This window comes from Colletotrichum spaethianum (assembly GCF_022836535.1).
Source record: "Colletotrichum spaethianum MAFF 239500 DNA, contig10, whole genome shotgun sequence".
Taxonomy (NCBI): Eukaryota; Fungi; Ascomycota; class Sordariomycetes; order Glomerellales; family Glomerellaceae; genus Colletotrichum; species Colletotrichum spaethianum.
Window position 1 is genome coordinate 1,176,377 of NW_026054780.1, and position 18,565 is coordinate 1,194,941.

An 18,565-nucleotide genomic window follows, 5' to 3' on the forward strand; every position below is an offset into this window, starting at 1 on the left:
ACTATAACCAGGAAGCCACACCAAAACCACTAAGATCTAAAGGACTTTAAATACTACAACTACAAAAAGCCTAGCCATATAGCTAAAAACTATAAATAGCCTAAATAACTTTAGAACTAACTTATACCTAAAAGCACTAAAAAAACCAATATAACTAAAAAAAAAATTCCCTATAAATAAAAAAACTAAACCACCTACTTTAATAACAACTATTTAATTTATTAAAAACTAAAAAAACAAACCAAATAATACCTACAACAACCCAAACCCAGAACTATAACAGTCTCCTAACAAACCCAGAAAAAAAACTACCTAGAACAAACCACAGTTTAATAACTAAAACAACAAAACCAATAACTAATCACTAAGCTTATCTAAGCCAAAAAAACTACACAAAACAAAAAAAATAACCCTTATATACCTAACACCTTAAAAGTCATTAAGGAACAACTTTAACTACATATATAAGCCTAAAAGAACTTCTAGAAACAATAGGCACTTAAAAAAAACTTTAAGAACACTCTTAAAAAAGAAAAAAGTATTAAACCTAAAAAGCCTACTAAAATAATAGCTATAAAACAAAAGCAACTACAACAACCTAGATTTTCTCCTCTAAGACTTAGGTTCAAAGAACCCACACCCTAAAAGTTAATTAAAGTACTTAATAAAAAAATAAGCTCTAAAAAAGAACACAAAGAATCGCTTAATAAGTTTAAACCCTTAAACAAGCTTAAAAAAAAGGCTACTAAGCAACTCATAGATCTTAAAAGATCAAGCTAAACTTCTACACAATCAACATCTTACCAAAATATCAAAAAAAAAACTAAAACAATTATATTTATACTATTCTCAAAAGAAAAAAAATCCTCTAACAAATTAGACCCTAAACAAAAAGCCTTCTATAAAAAGGAAACATAACTTTATAAAGCTAACTAAAGCCTAACTTATTATAACCCAAATAAACCAATAGCTACATAAGCAAATATTAACTTTAGTAATAACCTAATAATCAAAAAAGCTTAGCCTACCAAAAAGAACTACCCTAAGTACTAACTACAGTACAAAAAAAATAAGAATAATTAAGAAGTCTAGTTCTATAAAATAAATAACACCAGAATTAACAAAAAACCAGTAGTATTTATCCTAAAAAAACCTATATTTAAAGACTATAAATACCTTAACCAAAAACATACACACTACACCAAAGTATTCTAGGCTAATTACATCTACAACAAATACTAGTTCTACCTCTAAAACAAAAAACTTAATAACTTCTTCCCTTAACAAAGAAAGCAGCAACTAATTCTTATAATCTACCTCTACTACTAACTTAACACATAAATAGTTAAGAAATTTAAAACAAGCTAATTATATATACAACTTAGCCTAGAACACCTAGTTCTATACTACAACAAACTAACTAAACACTAATCTAAATATATATATAACAAATATATAATATATTATATAAGAAAAGTAAAAGCCTAAAGAACCTAAATTAAAGAATAAACCCCCCTTAAAGTAAAACTAGTAAATATAAAGGAAAAATCAAACCACTAACACTACTCAAAAAACTAAAAACATTAACTACACCAAGACAACAAGCAACAACACTAAAGAAGTCCCTATACCTTACTACAACAATAGATACCTTACACCTTGTTCTAAGCGTCTATATCAAAGAACAGCCTACTTAGGTCATAATTAATAATAAAGCACAAGCAAACTTAATATTACCCCAACTAGTAAATTAATAAGAAATCACATAGAGATTCAAAAAGGATCTCTATACCTTATAAAACATAAAAAAAGAAACAGTTAAGTATAGTAAAAGCACTATTAACAGAGAAACTACATAACTCTCTATAGTTACCTATAACCGTCAAGAACATCTAATCTTTAACATAGTATAAATTAAAGATATAAATATTATCCTTAGAATCCTATAGTTATAACAACATAACCTAAGCATAGATTAAAGAACAAGCTAACTTTAATAGAAAGATTTAACTATAAGGCAACATTATAAGCTATAACCCTTAAATAAATTAAAGCAATATAAATACATTATATATATTAAAAGAATTAAGCCTACAAAAAACAATCAATTTAAATAATTCATTAACAATCAATAAAAAAAAAAATACCTCTCTCTAATCCCAAAACAATACTACAAGTACACTAAACTCTTTACTAAAGAATTAGAAACTAGCTTACCTAAACATAACTCATACAACCACAAGATACTACTTAAAGAAAAAGCACACCTAAAGTTTTACAAAATCTATAGACTTAATAAAACAAAACACAAAACACTTAACAAATACCTTAAAAAAAACCTATACAAAGGTTATATCCAACCATTAACATCCCCTACAAAATACCTAATATTATTTATACTAAAAAAGAATAACAAACTACAACTCTATATAAATTACCAACAACTTAACAACATTACAATCAAAAACTACTACCTACTACCTCTTATCTCAGAATTACAAGACTAGCTATACTACACCAAATAGTTCACAACTATTAACCTCAAAGAAGCCTACAACCTAATCAAAATAAAGAAAAGCAAGAAGTAAAAAACATGTTTCTACACCAAGAAAAACAACTTCAAGTATCTAGTCATACCTTTTAGACTCACTAACATACTTACCACCTTCCAAACAATAATCAACCATATCCTAAGAGAATTTCTAAATATATTTATTATTATCTACCTAAACAATATACTTATTTACTTCTATACCCTTAAAAAACATAAAAAGTATATTTATACTATACTTTAATAACTATAAAAAGCTAAATTACTAGTTAAACCTAAAAAAAGTATATTTTATAGTTAATAAGTTAACTTCTTAAAATTCACTATTACACTAAAAGAAATTTAAATAAAAAATAAAAAAATTATAGCTATTAAAGACTAGCCTTAACCTTAAAATATTAAAGATATCTAATCCTTTTTAGGATTTATTAACTTTTACTAATAATTCCTTAAAAAATATTCTAATAAAATTAACCCTTTTATTAAGCTTACTAGAAAAAATATACCCTTTAAATAAACTAAAAAATAAAAAAAAGCCTTTAAAGAAGTTAAGTAATAAGTTTATTTTAAACCAGTTTTAATTATTCTAGACCTAAAAAAACCTTTTAAACTAAAAACTAATACTTTAAATTATACTATCAATAAACAACTTAGCTAACATAACAACAAAAAAAAGCTACACCCTTACACTTTCTTCTCTTAAAAGCTTAACAAAACTAAACTTAATTACTAAATCTATAACAAAGAACTTATAGTAATTATTAAAGCTTTCTAAGAATAAAAACCTTAATTATCCAAAACTAAATATAAAGTCAAGGTCTATACTAACCATAAGAACCTTACTTACTTTACCACCTCTAAAGTCCTTAATAAATAACAAATCAAATAATTTAAATTCTTATTAGAATTTAACTTCAAAATCATTTACATTAAAGGATCAAAGAACAAAAGAGCTAATACCCTAAGCTAAAGACTAAACCACAAAACCCTAATACCAAAAGAAACTCAAGTCATCCTTAAGAAGAACAAGAACAGCAACCTTGTCCTAGCATAAAAACTCATTATAATCAGTACCCATATTAATACTAGTATAACTAGCAAAATAACACCTAAACAGATCATGGAGATTCATAGTACTAAGGCCCATAGACACCAAAGAGTTACCAAGACATTTAAACAAATTCAATAATATTATAATACATAAGTCACTTAAACAAAAGTAGCTTTAATAATTAAGAATTATAATATATATAAAAAAAACAAAAATAGTCTACATAAACCATATAAACAATTATAACTACTACTAGTACTACTAAAAGCCTAGCACTTAATCTCTTTAAACTTCATTATTAAACTCCCTAAGTCAAAAAAACTACTCACAAAAACCTACTATAATAACATATTAGTTATTATTAACTAACTTACAAAATACATATACTTTATCCTATACTTAGAGTTAAGTACAGCAAAAGACCTAGCATACACATTTTTAAAATACATCATTAATAACTACAAATTACCTAAAAAAATCATATCTAATAAAAACAAATTATTTACATCTAAGTTTTAAAAATCCCTAATTTTATAACTAGGAGCTAATCATAAGCTATTAACCGCTTTTTACCTACAAACTAATAAACAAACTAAACAAATTAACTAAATACTAAAACAATATCTATAATATTATATTAACTATAACTAAAACAATTAAGTACCACTACTACTAATAGCCTAATTCACCTATAACAATACTATAAAAGAAAATACACTAAACTCCTTATTCTACCTAAATTACAGATTCAAGTTTATAGTATATAAAGAACCTTAACAAAGACTATAAGCACTAAAGGCTATAGCAAATTACAACAAATTACAAGAAATCCAAAGAAACACTACTAAAGACCTTAAATTTATTAAAGTATAAATAAAGAAATATACTAACACATTAAGGGTTAAAAGACTAACCTTTAAAAAGAAAAATAACATATATCTTTTATAATATAATATCAAAACAAAAAGACTAAATAACAAATTAAACTATAAAAAACTTAGACCTTTCAAAATCATTTAAAAAATCTTAGACATTAACTTTAAACTTAACTTACTAAACACAATAAAAATCCATCCAGTTTTTCATATTACATTACTTAAACTAATACTACAAAGATTAAATATTAACAACTATATTATTATAAAACTAAATAAACTAAAATATAAAATCAAATAAATTATTAATAAATAAAAAAAAAATAAAAAAGCATAATATCTTATTAAATAAAAAAAGTATAAACATAAAAACAACTCATAAAAACCAATCAAGAACCTCCAGCACTCCCAACAGCTACTCTAGAACTATCACAACTCACAGACACATTAGAACCAGACGCTTACACCAGCAGCCCTAAGTCCAAGAACTTATCACTAAGCCCATACAAGAACCAGTCCACATCATTAAGCACCTACATAAACTATAACTCCTCTACCATTCCCTATTTATAAGCATCTAATATTAACTTTAAAGCATTAAACTTATTAATTTCTTATATACTATAACAAAAAGTTTTAGCTTAACGCTTACAAACAAGCTTCTAGGTTTTCTAAATCCTAAATAAACAACTAGCTACAATAGCCATTAAAGACTATAATCAAACAAGTTCTTTATAAAGCCTTAAAAGCTCCTTACCTACTACCTCTTTTTTCTTATTCTACTCCTTTTACTAAGCATTTAATTTTTATACTATAAACAAAAGTTAAACAAAAAAAACTACACCTAATTAAAAGACACTTATAAATAAAAGCTACTAAAACATTATTATAAGGCTTCTTAGCCTTAATATAGCTTTAATAATAAAAAAAACCTTTACTAAAACAATAAATAGTCTTTATATAAAAATAACAAGTATAAAACATATTAGTAACAATAAAATAAGCTTTAATAAACTCTAAAAGCATAAAGCGCTTATAATCTTTTATCTTTATCTTCTAAGATTTCGCCTTTAATTTTAATTTTTCTATATAACTTAATATAATATTAGTATTATAAATAAATAAAGAAATAAGTTTAATAACTCTCTAACCTAAAAGAAATAACCTACTTATAAGGTCTTAAAAACAAAACCTTTAAAGAAAAGACCTAATATTATAACCTAACAAGCATAACATAACTAGGGTCACCCCACAAACACCTAGTAGTTATAAAATAAGGTTATATATAAGATAATATAAGAACACATTAATCCCCTCTTAGAATAAAAAAACTAAGAAAAGTTATATAAAAATAAAAAAAACTAATAACAAATAAATAGTCTATAACCTAGAACTAATATACTAAAGATCAATCCTTATCAAAGACCAACTTCAAGAGATTAGTCCCAATAAGGCAACAATAGGATATAAAGACAATCGTTCCAACTAGACTAGATACCTTCTATAGCTCTTTAGCAATCAACTTCGTAATTCACTCTCTTATAAAGTAACTCTTAGATTATCCTTCTATTATAAAGCTATAAAGCTATCTATGCCTAGACGTGCCTGACTGATCACCAGACACCAACAGACCAGCAAGATTACCAACGAGACTTACCTTACTGTTACCGAGTATCAACCTCAGCTACCTATTAGCAGAAAACACCACTGTCGGATATCTGACCGTAACATAAAGATAATAACTTTAAAATAGCATTAGTGTCATCACTGCCAGTAACACTAACGCTAATAATAACATCACAGGCACTATCATAATATAAGTCATAATACTACGTAATCAAGGATAGTATAGATACCTAGCGAAGTAGAGGCATAATAGAGAATAACCTACTTACTTCCCTATCAACATAGGTTAAAAAGAAATAGTAATATATAGTCAATGATAATGCTAGTAATAATACTATTATAATAGCAATTTAAATTTTTAGTTATTGTGCAAAAAGGGAAAAAAAGGTATTGCTATAAAGCCCTAGATTAGGGCTATTAATAAGTATTACTCTTATTATTATATGACGTTGTGGTTGTTGTGGTCTTTTGAATTAAAAAGTAGAGGTTTCTGTGTATAATAGGCAAAAGTGATGCTATTTGTGATGCGGGGTAGCAACCCCCTTTTCGTAGTGGCAACCCGGTTTTCTTGCCCCTTACGTGAGTAAGGGGTTTTTAGCGCAGCAGACTTGATGACTAAAACCCCTGGGTAGTAGGGTCACGTCATGATTCCCATCCTACCTTTACCCATCTCAGCGACTACACCGAATCATTGCATACATTCACCATTCGCAGCACTGTCTTCCGACATCTTTGTTCCAGGAAAACGACCACAAAATTCCCGACATGACGAACGTTGACACGTCAATCGGCGCTCACACCACCGGTGCCGCAGCGCGGTTCGCTGCCGAGCACTCGGAAGAGCACCCGTTGAAGCTCTACGGAGGCTGGTTCTGCCCCTTTGTGCAGCGATCATGGATAGTACTCCACGAGAAGCAGATCCCACACCAGTACATCGAGATCAACCCTTACAAGAAGGATCTTGAATTTCTTAAGATGAACCCTCGAGGCCTAATCCCGACCCTGGCCGTCCCTGTGGATGTAAAGGGGAACGACCAACGGCCACTATACGACAGTACAGTAGTTTCCGAGTATCTCAACGAGGCCTATGCAGGCAACAACTACGGCCCGCATCTTCTTCCGGAGACACCGTACGATCGCGCGAGGTGCAGGCTGTGGATAGACCACATTAACTCACGCATCATACCGGGTTTCTACAAGTTCATCCAGCATACACCTGAAAAAGAGTACAGCATCGAGCAGGCTCGAGAAGAGTTCCTAGGCAACATAAAAACGTTCACCAAGGAAATGGCTCCTGAGGGGCCTTGGTTTCTTGGTCAGACGTTCAGTCTAGTTGATGTCATGCTTGCCCCATGGGCGATGCGTTTATTCCTCTTTGATCACTACAAGCCGGGCGGTCTTGGACTTCCAACTGAAGGACAGAGTGAGGATGACAATAGGATCTGGCAGAGGTGGAGGCAATGGTACGATGCTATCCAAGAAAGACAGAGTGTGAAAGACACACTCAGCGATAGCGATTCCTACATCGAGGTGTACAAGCGGTACGCTGAGGACAAGACAAACTCGGAGGTAGGGCAGGCAACGAGAGGTGGGAAGAACCTGCCCTAAGCACTGCCAATACAAGCCACATATAGTGTGTGGTCTTTCTGATTTTGAAAAACTCAGCCGGTATATGTACCCTTCGGCTAAGTTACGCAGAAGCTGGGCTCCTTCGGTAACTTGATCATATCAGACACTAAACAGGTTCTAGTGACAAATGAGACAGATAATAAGAACATAACTCGCAGTCTTGCGATGCTCCTTGATCGGGTCTTGGCTGACTGCCGTGACACTCAGATCGCCTGTCTCCTTGTGTGCGCGCCCGACTATCATCGGGGCCCTCTCCGACTCAACCGTCCGGATTCGAAACCGATCACGCTCAAATTTCCATTTACCCCACATTCAACCATATCGGATTGTGTATCCGGCCAGTTTTGAGGACTCTCACCAGACGTGTGCCAATACACCACCAAAAATTGCATGAATGCCTATCTCGTCACCTCGTGACAGCGCACAGCTGGCCATCCTACCCCGCGTTCAAGGCGGGGGGTATCGATAAGCTGGCAGCAGTCATTCATGTAGCTGTTGAGTTTCCAAGTCCAGATTACTCGTCAGACACTTCCGATCTCGTTACAGGCTGGCGGATCAGGTTTAAGTGGTGGGAGTCGGTAGTGTGGCTCACTAGGATGTCACACTGTGACATATCTTAAAGGCGAAACTCCCAGTCGATTAGATGATGTTATGTGCAAGTCAAGCACTCGCGAAAAGTTCACGATGAGGCCTTCATACTGCAAACCGGTCCTTGCGGCGAGAAACCCCCTGAGTCATCAATTCACAACTACCCTAACGTATATACCTGAGTCGAGTTTCTTCAGCACGATATCCGCCTCGAGATCCGCCTCGACCGCCCCTCTGGTTGTCAAGCAGGGCACCAAATTTGCAGTGCCGTCCACCTTGGCAGCTTTGCCTACATCAGTACTTATGAGATCTCTCTTAGTCTCAGCCATTTCGTCCAAGCCATTGCTTCTCCGACCAGCACTTGCAGTTCTCTCGTTTCTCACAAAACCAAACAGAGGCTTCTTCACAGATGTCGACCGAAATCCCATACTGCACTTGGTTTTGAAAAGTGTTTTCTATAAGCAATTCTGCGCAGGAGAAACACCGAAAGAGACGAAGGACACCATGTGTCATCTGCGGTTCATGGGCTTCCGGGGCACGATTCTCACATACGCAAAAGAAACCATTTTCGATGCAAAGACAAACACGGCGCACGGCTTGGGCATCGAGTCGGAGAAAAACGCGAAATCCAAATATTGTGCGACAATCGAGTCATGGAGAAAAGGCGCCTTGGACACTGTTGAACTTCTCGGAGATGGGGACCAACTTGCCTTGAAGTACGAATCCATCCCTAGTATCACAACTAAAAATTGAATGCTGACAAAAAGGTACTGCAGACTTACAGGAGCTGGATCCCGTGTCACGGAAGCCTTTGCAGCAAGACAGCTGCCTCCACAGCAGATGATGGACGCTCTCAAAGAAATCAGCCAAAGGTGCAAGGACCGCGGCATTCGACTCTTACTAGACGCTGAGTCGCAACATTTCCAATGGGGCATTTTCCTTGCTGGCTTGGAGCTTATGCGCAAGTTTAACCGTGACGGCTACGCTACAATTTACAATACCTACCAAGCATACTTGAAGAGCACCCCGGATACTCTGGCTAGACATCTGGATATGGCAAATCAAGAGGGCTTCACACATGGTTTGAAGTTAGTCAGGGGCGCATACATCAGCTCGGACGAGAGATCATTGATTCACGATACCAAGAGTGACACTGACAACGCCTTCGATAGTATTGCACAAGGCGCTCTCAAATGCCATGTTGGCGCATACGGTGCCCCAGATGGGAAGCCCTTCCCGTCGCTCAACCTCTTTCTCGCCAGCCATAACAAGCACAGCGTTGTGACAGCGCACAAATTGCATCATCAGAGACGCAAGGATGGGCTGCCGACTGTACCAGTCGGCTTTGCGCAGCTGCAGGGCATGTCGGATGAGGTTAGCTTCTCGCTGCTGCAGCTGAAGGATGAGGAACAAAGTCAGGATGCCTCGCCGCAGGTGTGGAAGTGCTCGACATGGGGGACCATGGGCGAGTGTGTGGCGTATCTTTTGCGGAGAGCGGTGGAGAATCGCGATGCGGTGTCAAGAACAGTGGACGAGTACTCGGCTCTGAAAGCGGAAGCGGGTAGGAGACTAAGGTCTAGAGTCTTTGGGTCTCGTCAGCCTGTAGCTTCAAGATAAGATGATCACTTTCGTTAATCCAAAACCTTATCTGCGTTGTGGGTGGCAGCACCTGTTCTGGTGCTTGTGTGCCGTGAAGCGGGCGTAATGTCGGATGCCGTCCCGGTGTCAACCCCACTCTGTGATTAAACCGCGGAGGAGCTCCCGCTAGACGCAAAAGTTGTGAGGGGTAGATGAAGTGACAAGGGTAGCTTCATCCTCAACATCCATGCCAGTCGTCAGGTACCAACCCAATTCGTCCGTTTATAATTCTACAATATATTGTCCGTATACTTTGTCTGTTGCGTCGTCTACGACCTGCAACATCAGCACTTCGCCGTTTTTTCTCCCCTCATAACTCGTCTGCCTATAAGAGTTGGCACTCAGAAAGGGAAAGAAACCTCACCATGGAATCTTCCAAAAGCCTGACATTGTGCATTCTGGGTTGTGGTAAGCTAAGGAAATGTCTTAAATTGTTGTGTTGTCTCTCTAAGCAGTTCTTGAAGGAAATTTAGGAACCCCTATACTGAAAGCACTGCTGGATGATGCCAAAGGTTCATTCAGCACTCTCCCTATCACTCAGTTCATCGCATGTGTTCGAAGCGAGAAATCGGAACATTCTTTGCGGGAACGGTTTCCTGTTGCGGAAAACAAGCTCGTCATTTCTAGGGGCGATAACGTTGCTGCACTCGACAGTTCAGACGTCATCATCCTGGGTGTTGATCCTGGTGATGTGGAGGCGGTTCTATCACATCCAGGCACGAAGGAGGCTTTGAAAGACAAGCTTTTGATTAGTGTAGCTGCTAGCTGGACTAGAGGCAAACTGGAGGCAGTTATATACGGTAGCGAGACCACAATCGAAAACAAAGAGGGTCGTGCCTGGATTGTGCGGACGCTTCCTAACATTGCGGCAATGGTCTCTCAATCACTCACGGCGATCGAGATATCAGAGCCAGCTGTTCCTTCTCGTCACCTAGAACTCACTGAAGCCATTTTCAACAAGATTGGGAAGACAGTACAGATTGCGCCCAAGCTCATGAACGCAACAACGGCCCTTGGAGGCTCCACGCCAGCATTCTTCGCAGTATTTTGCGATGCTCTTATTGATGCTGCAGTTGCCGTGGGCGTCCCGAGGAACTTAGCGCACATCATGACGTTTCAGTCCATGCTGGGAACTGCGACACTGATGCAGAGCGGTTTACACCCAGCTCTGTTGAAGGACCAAGGGACATCACCAGAAGGTTGCACGATTGGAGGCCTGATGGTGTTGGAGGAAGGTGCTGTAAGGGGACATATCGGGAAGGCTTTGAGGGAGGCTGTCACCGTAGCACGTCTGATGGCCAGCCAACCCCATGTTAACGATACGAGGCACTGAATTGATTCGAGATGATGGAAAGTGTCAGAAAATTACTACTATTGACGAGAATATGGAAATCCGCGTCAACGTATAGCTCACATAGGCTTGCTTGTGTATGTTACACGAGCAAGCCAAACCTGGAAAAATGTCCGCAGCTCCAGATTTGCCAAACACCCGATTCCAAATGCTGGTATGGCCCTGAAACAACGTATAACAACAGTTGATGACACATGTTCCCTTGTCCGGGCCATTCTGTCAGAGAACGGCAGCCTGCTCTGTCTCTCGTAATAGTCAAGCGCAAGAAGGTGTATCGGCGAAGCAACCAACTGCGACATAACTGGTACTGTTAGTTGCGTGATGGTTGCCTTGGCATGTGAGGAAACTGTCATTGAGTTTGGGGCAGCAGCCGAAACCCAATTTGGAAGCGTAAATGACCCAAAGATAGTCACAGCATCCCTGACAAGGAACGTCGCCGTTGCGGCTCTGGGAAGCTTACGGGGTGATGCGAATACCTTGCCCGTCTCGGATATAGCCCCCGACCCAAAGATCTCTGCAAAACGGAGGTCTTTCCACACCCCCAGGGGCACATTGACGAGGAAAGTGGAGGCGAAGGTGGCCGTGCTGACGGCAACCGCTCCATGGAATATCTCGGCAACGGTGGTTGCGGCATTTGCGGTGACGTATGTTGCCGCATATAGGGTCCAGACGATTCCGATGGGCCGGGCGAGGAAGAAGCCGCGGGGTCGACTGATAGCGGAGTGTAGCTGGGAGTGGAGCCCTCGGATGAGGGGCCGTCCTGTTGTTGTCCGCTCAACGACGGCTCTGTTTGCTGGTTGTTAGTTTTGATCAAGGGTCCTATCGGAGATTTTGAGCTGGCTTACCTGTCTAGCATAGTGATTACTGGAGAGATCAGCATGGCAGAGATGGAACCTGCCGCCAAATCACCTGCAAACTTGCCCATAATAGAGCCTGCATCTTGATCTATGCGGTCCCCGCCTCCTCGATTATGAATTGGTGCCATCTGTAGATGGAGTTTAGAATTGGAATAGGAAAACGCAAAACTGTCGCTTACCTACATGGTGTGGTTTCCGTCATACTTATCTATGTTTCCATACCCACAATTTAAATATTCTGGTCGTTAAAATGACCAGAGGTGATCTATATTGCGATTTCTGAAGCAACTGCACACGTATCACTTTTATCATTACATTGTACAGTCAAGGCACTATCCTTGCTTCGGCGTTTGCACCGTACAAAATCTCTAAAGAAGGTCATTGAACGTGGTCAGAAACCTGGCAGATGGCAATTGTCAGTTCAGAGGGCATAAAGCAGCAGCCAGAATTCCGTATTCTACAATTTTACAACCAAGATGGGGTACGGGGGCACCTACGGCTGTCAATCCCAAGGTGCAAAATATGCGGGGAAGCGTAACATGGACTCCGCCCGTACTGGCGGGGTCCTGCAGCTCGATATCGGCAGGCCGTCCGGAGAACCCCCGCACCGGGATACGCCCCGTCCGATCTCGGCATAAGTAGAGAAATGACATCGATTGAATTAATGATTGGGCTACAGATGAGAAGTGCTATCGGGAGCTTGACCGGCACAGCGCAATCATTGTCGAATAAGAGGATGCGACTTCAGAGTCGTAACTGCTTTCCGTGTTCCAGACTCATCGAGCTAATACGCAAGGAAAGGATCCAGCATCAACACCCTTGTTATTGGGAAGCCGGAAAAGCCGTCCCACCATCTAGGTTCACTCCAAATCAACCGCAACAGTCAAAATGCAAGCCGCCAGGATTATGAAATCTACAAGGTCTGCGAGGTCTTTCACAGGAGGACTGCGCCCAAGCGCAGCTCCCGTAGTCATCTCACAACGAAGGACAAAGTCGACTGTGCCATTCAGGTTACCCGATCCGAGGAATGAGCACAATGTGAGTTTACTACCGCTATTCGGATGGATTCCAAGTGTGCGTCCGCTGACTTTAGTGCTAAAGCCGACCTACGAGAAGAACTCACCGGAACGCGCAAAGTTAGAAGAGGCTCTTAGCAAGCTGCGCGCTCAACTGCCAGCCAAGAGTGACCTGTTCTACAACGGGCAGACCCAAGCAGCGAAAAAGTCTTTCAACACCGTTCTTCCATCCGAGCACGCAACCACTTTCTCAAACTTTCCCCTCGCATCGAAAGAACAAGTTTCTTCTGCTATCGAGTCGGCTTTGAAAGCGAAGAAGAGCTGGGAAAACACCCCTTTCGTCGACAGAGCAGCAATCTTTCTCAAAGCCGCGGAGCTCGTGGTGACTAAATACCGATATGAGCTTATCGCAGCAACTATGTTGGGTCAGGGCAAGAATATGTGGCAAGGAGAGATTGACGCGGCCGCCGAGCTGGCAGACTTTTTCAGGCTAAACTGTAACTTTGCTGCTGAAATCCTCGAAAAACAGCCCACTCGTGGTTCTGACGGTATGTGGAGGTTAGTATCTTATAATGTACATTGCATGCCCTTTTCAGGGTGTCATTTAGCTAACTCAGGTCCAGTCGCCTAGAGTGGCGTCCCCTCGAAGGTTTTGTCTACGCTATCTCACCCTTCAACTTCACTGCAATTGGTGGCAACCTGATCTCTGGTCCTGCACTGATGGGCAATGTTGTTATCTGGAAGCCTTCGCCCAGCAATATTTACGCCAGCCAGCTTCTCTATAACATTCTTCTGGAGGCTGGTCTTCCCCCAAACGTTATCCAATTTGTCCCCGGCGACGCCGAAGAAGTGACTGACGTTGTACTTAACCACCGCGATTTTGCTGGTCTCAACTTTGTCGGTTCTTCTGACGTTTTCCGCTCTTTATACGCCAGGATCGGCGAGGGCATTGGTAAGAAGACCTACCGTGAGTTTCCTCGCGTGGTCGGTGAGACCAGTGGAAAGAATTTCCATCTAGTTCACCCCACTGCCGACATTGAGCACGCTGTCAATCACACCATTCGCGGAGCGTTTGAATACCAGGGCCAAAAGTGCTCTGCTACCTCCCGTGTCTACCTTCCCCAATCTAGGGCCGAGGAGTTCCTCTCCAGCCTAACTTCCAAGGTCAAACAAATCACCATCGGAAGCCCTGACGGCAAACTGGACGCTTTCATGGGCCCTGTCATTCATGAGCGCTCATTCAACAAAATCAAGAAAATCATCGACGAGAGCAACACAGACTCTTCATTGAAGTTGTTGGTCGGTGGCACTTACGATGGCTCAGATGGATATTACGTCAACCCTACGGTCTATTTGGCGGATTCTCCCGATCACCGCCTCTTCAACGAGGAAATTTTCGGCCCCGTTCTGACTGTCTCAGTCTACCCCGATGCTGAATGGTCCTCGACTCTGAAAGAGGTTGATCAGAGTGGAGGCGGCTTCGCCCTGACTGGGGCTGTCTTCGCCAACGACAGAGTCGCTATTCGTGAAGCGGAAGACGCTCTGCGCTACTCTGCAGGCAACTTCTACATCAGTAAGATCCAATCCTTTTCCCATTTTCAACATTCCCAATGTTAAGTCTTATTTCTTCAGATTGCAAAACCACCGCTGCATTGATCGGGCAACAATCTTTCGGTGGCGCCCGCGCTAGTGGCACCAATGACAAGGCAGGAAGCGCCGACGTCATGCGCCGCTTCGTTAGTCCAAGACTTATCAAGGAAGAGTTTTTCCCCCAGACCGAGTTCTTGTACCCAAGCAACAAGTGAAATAAGATAGCCCGGGTCTGAATATTGGTCTTCCTATTATATGGCGCAATATATAAGTTAGGGCTAGTTAAACAAAACGCACGTGTTTTAAAACTATTCCAAGCTTTAAGCTTATCCTATAGCGTAGCATTCCATCTTGATAGCCTCTTTCACTTTCATAACTCAGTCGACTAAGCTTTGATGCTTTAACTCATATCTGGTGATGTTGTTGCTTGGCTGACCGGATATTAGAGCAAAGTTGCTTGCACTGAGCATTGGACTGATGTAAGATTAATATTTGGTTAATAGCCTTCGTCGAGGCTCCTGGAGCGATCTTACCTTATTAGGTTTACCTGTACCTCATCTCAGATGTTCTTATACTCGCCAGGATTACTTAAGCCTGCAAAACTGACCACTATGTCTCGGGCCGTCAAATGGAGATGTAGGTAAATTTACCGACCTATCTTGTTGCAGTAGACGTCTCGCAGACGATAAAACTCACCAACACTCTGGAGTTACCCACAATCTACATGGCACGTCCGTTGTCTACCCGATCTTTGTATCCAATCTCCATTCCTCAGGTTTCAAATCAAGCCACAAGCTTGTCGCTCATCGCTGCGCCAGAGGAATCGGTCGAATCCCCGGCCATCCAGTTGCGGTCCCACATTGATTGAGTTGTCCAATGGCAGCCACAGGCCTCGACCGGATGCGCTTCCGGCCACATCAGGACTCGTGACACAGATAGCCGGCTCAACTTCCGTCCTGATAACACAGCCATACGACCACACCAGTCTTTTTGTGAATGAAAGCACAACCGGCTGTGGTACCTTGTTATATTACGCTGCGTTGATATCCCCGCTCAACGCAGATACGCTAACCTTTACCCGAGACAGTTTATGATGCCATTCGTATCGAAGAATCTATGATGCGAAGACGGGACATGGGTCCGACTCAAGATGTTCCTGGACTCTTCAAATAGCCATAAACACCAGCTGAAGATATCATACGTCAACAGTGATAGCAACACTTGGGTCCTACACCGCATCGAACACTGATCATCCACAAACCTTTGGCAATCTCCGACTCAGCCACCTCCCACAATGGTCAAAAATAAATCTGAGCCTATCATCATTGTGGGTGCCGGTGCTTTTGGCCTATCCACGGCATACCAACTTTGCTTGGCTGGTTATACGGACATTTCCGTTTTCGACAAGCACGAGCAAATACCACCTCGAGACTCTGCTGCCAACGATATCAACAAAATCTTCAGAGCAGAGTATGAGGACCCCTTCTATACTAATCTCACTATTGTAAGTCTATTGGAACACATTATAGTTAAATGTTTGCAAACTAAGTAGAGCCAGGAAGCTGCGGCTGCGTGGCAAACACCCCTTTTCGCGCCGTCGTTTCATCGGACCGGATTCCTTCACTGTGTCTCAGGGGAAGCTCCTGAGCGAGCTGCTGAGACTCTGCACAGATTCCAAAAGGCGTCAGAGGACCACCCAGTCCTGTCAAAATATGTGGTCCCCATTAACGGGGGTGACGACATTCATCATAATTGCTGGCAGTATGGCGAAGGTCCATGTTCTAAGTGGAAGGGATATCTTAACCGCTTCGACGGCTATGTACACTCCGGAAACGCGTTGATTGCTCTTTACAACGCAACTCGAGTACGTGGAGTCAAATTCTTTCTGGGCCAGCATGGTGCCGTAAGGGATGTTGTCTACCAAACCTTTATGGGACGGGAAGCTACCGGTATCAGGACTGAAGCTGATCAGCATATACCGGCGAAGCTCGTCATTGTTGCTGTTGGGGCAGCGGCGGCGAGCTTGGTTCCGGAGTGTAGTAACCAAGTTGTGGCCAAGTCGTGGTCTGTGGCTCATGTTAAGCTTACCGATGACGAGACCTCCGCTCTTCGGGGCATTCCAGTCACTTACGCACGAGATCTTGGGTTCTACTTCGAACCTGACCCCAAGACCAACTTGCTCAAGCTCTGTCCCATGGGAGGAGGCTACGTCAATACAGACCCAAATTCCGGAATCTCCCTGCCCCCAACGTACGAGGAAAGCCAGTTCATGCCGCTTCATGACCAAGTGAAGGTGCGGCAACTTCTGGCCGAAACTCTCCCAGCCCTCAAAGACCGGCCTTTAATCAAACAGACCATTTGTTGGTTTGCGGACACAGCAGACTCAGATTTCATCATCGATTACGTTCCCCAGTCAAGTAGCTCAGTGCTGTTGATGTCTGGTGATTCAGGCCACGCAGCTAAATTGATCCCGCTCATCGGCGCCTGGGTTAAGGACTTGCTTGAGTCACCAGACAACAAGCAGCCTGTGCCGAGATGGCGGTGGAAGGGGCCCAAGGAGAATGAGAGTGGGAAGTGGGGTGATACTGTCAGCTGGCGTTTGGGTAGTACTGTAGAGTTCGCCGAGATTCGCAACGCAAGGACATCAAAGTTGTAGATTAAGCTGATAGCTAGTCTATGGTCCATCACTCAATTGGCAAGCACAGTGACGGTCATAATATCGATAAATAAAATGAGTATAGGTCTTGCATCGAATAATCCGTCCAACTTTACAGCTTCCTGTCCGAGATAATGGAAGCATTGAAGGATCTGGTCTACTACGTTTCTAGCCTGTAAGCCCGTCGCCTAATGTAGTTTTCAAGGCCTACCCCAATAGTCCTGGAAATGGTTGAGTGACAAAAAAGAGATAGGAATCACATTAGGTCTAGGATAGCAGTTCTTTCTAGTAGACCCAGAGTTCTCCGCCAAGCAGTGATTCTTTGTGAAGTGTTCAATATTGCTATTACAGCGGATGAGAAACCGAATTTACCAAATACTATGCTCCACTATCGTCTGAGACATCCATTCAGAATCTTCTTGCTCGATGGAATTAGCCATATCGAGTAACTGCGCCATCGTAAGCCCGCTATCATACATATCATCTGTGTTGCCTGGTATCGAGGATGAATAGCACTCATGGTGTGAATGATCTGTTGCCAATGAAATGGCAGTGTCTTGAGGACTTGAAATGTCGAGAGGTCGCGTCTGCTGAGCATGATTCACAAGAGTTGTCTGCTCCGAAGACTGAGCTGGCCATGGTGTGAGCTCTTGCAACATGCTTTCCAGCTGCTGTAGCTCAGACTTTCGGAACTTGGCCACAGCGTTTCCCGCCATAATCATCTCGTCAAAGACGCCGTAAACCTTCTCCAGTGAAGGATCAAGACAATCAAAGCACTGTGGGTCAATCGAGGGCCCCAGGAGAAGACTACTGGCGGAAACAAATAATGCCTCTAGATCGAAAGGAAGGAAGGTCTCTGGGAGAGACAAGTCAGCGAAGCTAGGAGACAACTTAGTTGACAACTGCAGCGGCTCACCTAGCAGTCCTTGTGACTGAAGACAGTCAAGGATGGACACCATTTGCTGCGAGGAATCGATGCACATTTGGATCAAGTTTCGTACTGTCTGAGAAGAACCAACAAGCTCGATGCATTTACTCTGGGATTCAAACCTTATCTTCAAGAAGCAGAAAAGCAAGGGCCTTGTGGCGAGTACAATGCACTAGGAAAGTCATTATCTTAGTCTTTACTGCTTAATT

The 18,565-nt window shown here is 41.2% G+C and overlaps 6 protein-coding genes across 6 annotated transcripts; 5 read left to right on the plus strand and 1 right to left on the minus strand.

Moving 5' to 3' along the window:
- Positions 1-6,868: 6,868 nt before the first annotated feature.
- Positions 6,869-7,711, plus strand: ColSpa_04872 (glutathione S-transferase omega-1; the record flags this gene model as incomplete). The annotated part of the gene is made up of 1 exon (XM_049271084.1): positions 6,869-7,711. One exon carries the CDS (start codon positions 6,869-6,871, stop codon positions 7,709-7,711), a length of 843 nt encoding a protein of 280 aa, XP_049127041.1.
- A 1,113-nt stretch (positions 7,712-8,824) lies between these two features.
- Positions 8,825-9,937, plus strand: ColSpa_04873 (putative proline dehydrogenase, mitochondrial; the record flags this gene model as incomplete). The annotated part of the gene is made up of 2 exons (XM_049271085.1): positions 8,825-9,036; positions 9,097-9,937. The coding sequence occupies 2 exons, from the start codon at positions 8,825-8,827 to the stop codon at positions 9,935-9,937; spliced, it is 1,053 nt and encodes a 350-aa protein (XP_049127042.1).
- Positions 9,938-10,323: 386 nt separating this feature from the next.
- ColSpa_04874 (pyrrolocin cluster transcription factor fsdR) lies at positions 10,324-11,291 on the plus strand (the record flags this gene model as incomplete). The annotated part of the gene is made up of 2 exons (XM_049271086.1): positions 10,324-10,366; positions 10,450-11,291. The coding sequence occupies 2 exons, from the start codon at positions 10,324-10,326 to the stop codon at positions 11,289-11,291; spliced, it is 885 nt and encodes a 294-aa protein (XP_049127043.1).
- A 427-nt stretch (positions 11,292-11,718) lies between these two features.
- Positions 11,719-12,165, minus strand: ColSpa_04875 (uncharacterized protein; the record flags this gene model as incomplete). The annotated part of the gene is given in 3 exon segments (XM_049271087.1): positions 11,719-11,756; positions 11,770-12,095; positions 12,155-12,165. The coding sequence occupies 3 exon segments, from the start codon at positions 12,163-12,165 to the stop codon at positions 11,719-11,721; spliced, it is 375 nt and encodes a 124-aa protein (XP_049127044.1).
- Positions 12,166-13,054: 889 nt separating this feature from the next.
- On the plus strand, positions 13,055-14,987 carry ColSpa_04876 (delta-1-pyrroline-5-carboxylate dehydrogenase, mitochondrial; the record flags this gene model as incomplete). Its single annotated transcript, XM_049271088.1, has 4 exons — positions 13,055-13,204; positions 13,268-13,730; positions 13,814-14,755; positions 14,815-14,987. 4 exons carry the CDS (start codon positions 13,055-13,057, stop codon positions 14,985-14,987), a joined length of 1,728 nt encoding a protein of 575 aa, XP_049127045.1.
- A 1,079-nt stretch (positions 14,988-16,066) lies between these two features.
- ColSpa_04877 (L-saccharopine oxidase) lies at positions 16,067-17,428 on the plus strand (the record flags this gene model as incomplete). The annotated part of the gene is made up of 2 exons (XM_049271089.1): positions 16,067-16,276; positions 16,325-17,428. The coding sequence occupies 2 exons, from the start codon at positions 16,067-16,069 to the stop codon at positions 17,426-17,428; spliced, it is 1,314 nt and encodes a 437-aa protein (XP_049127046.1).
- Positions 17,429-18,565: the final 1,137 nt, after the last annotated feature.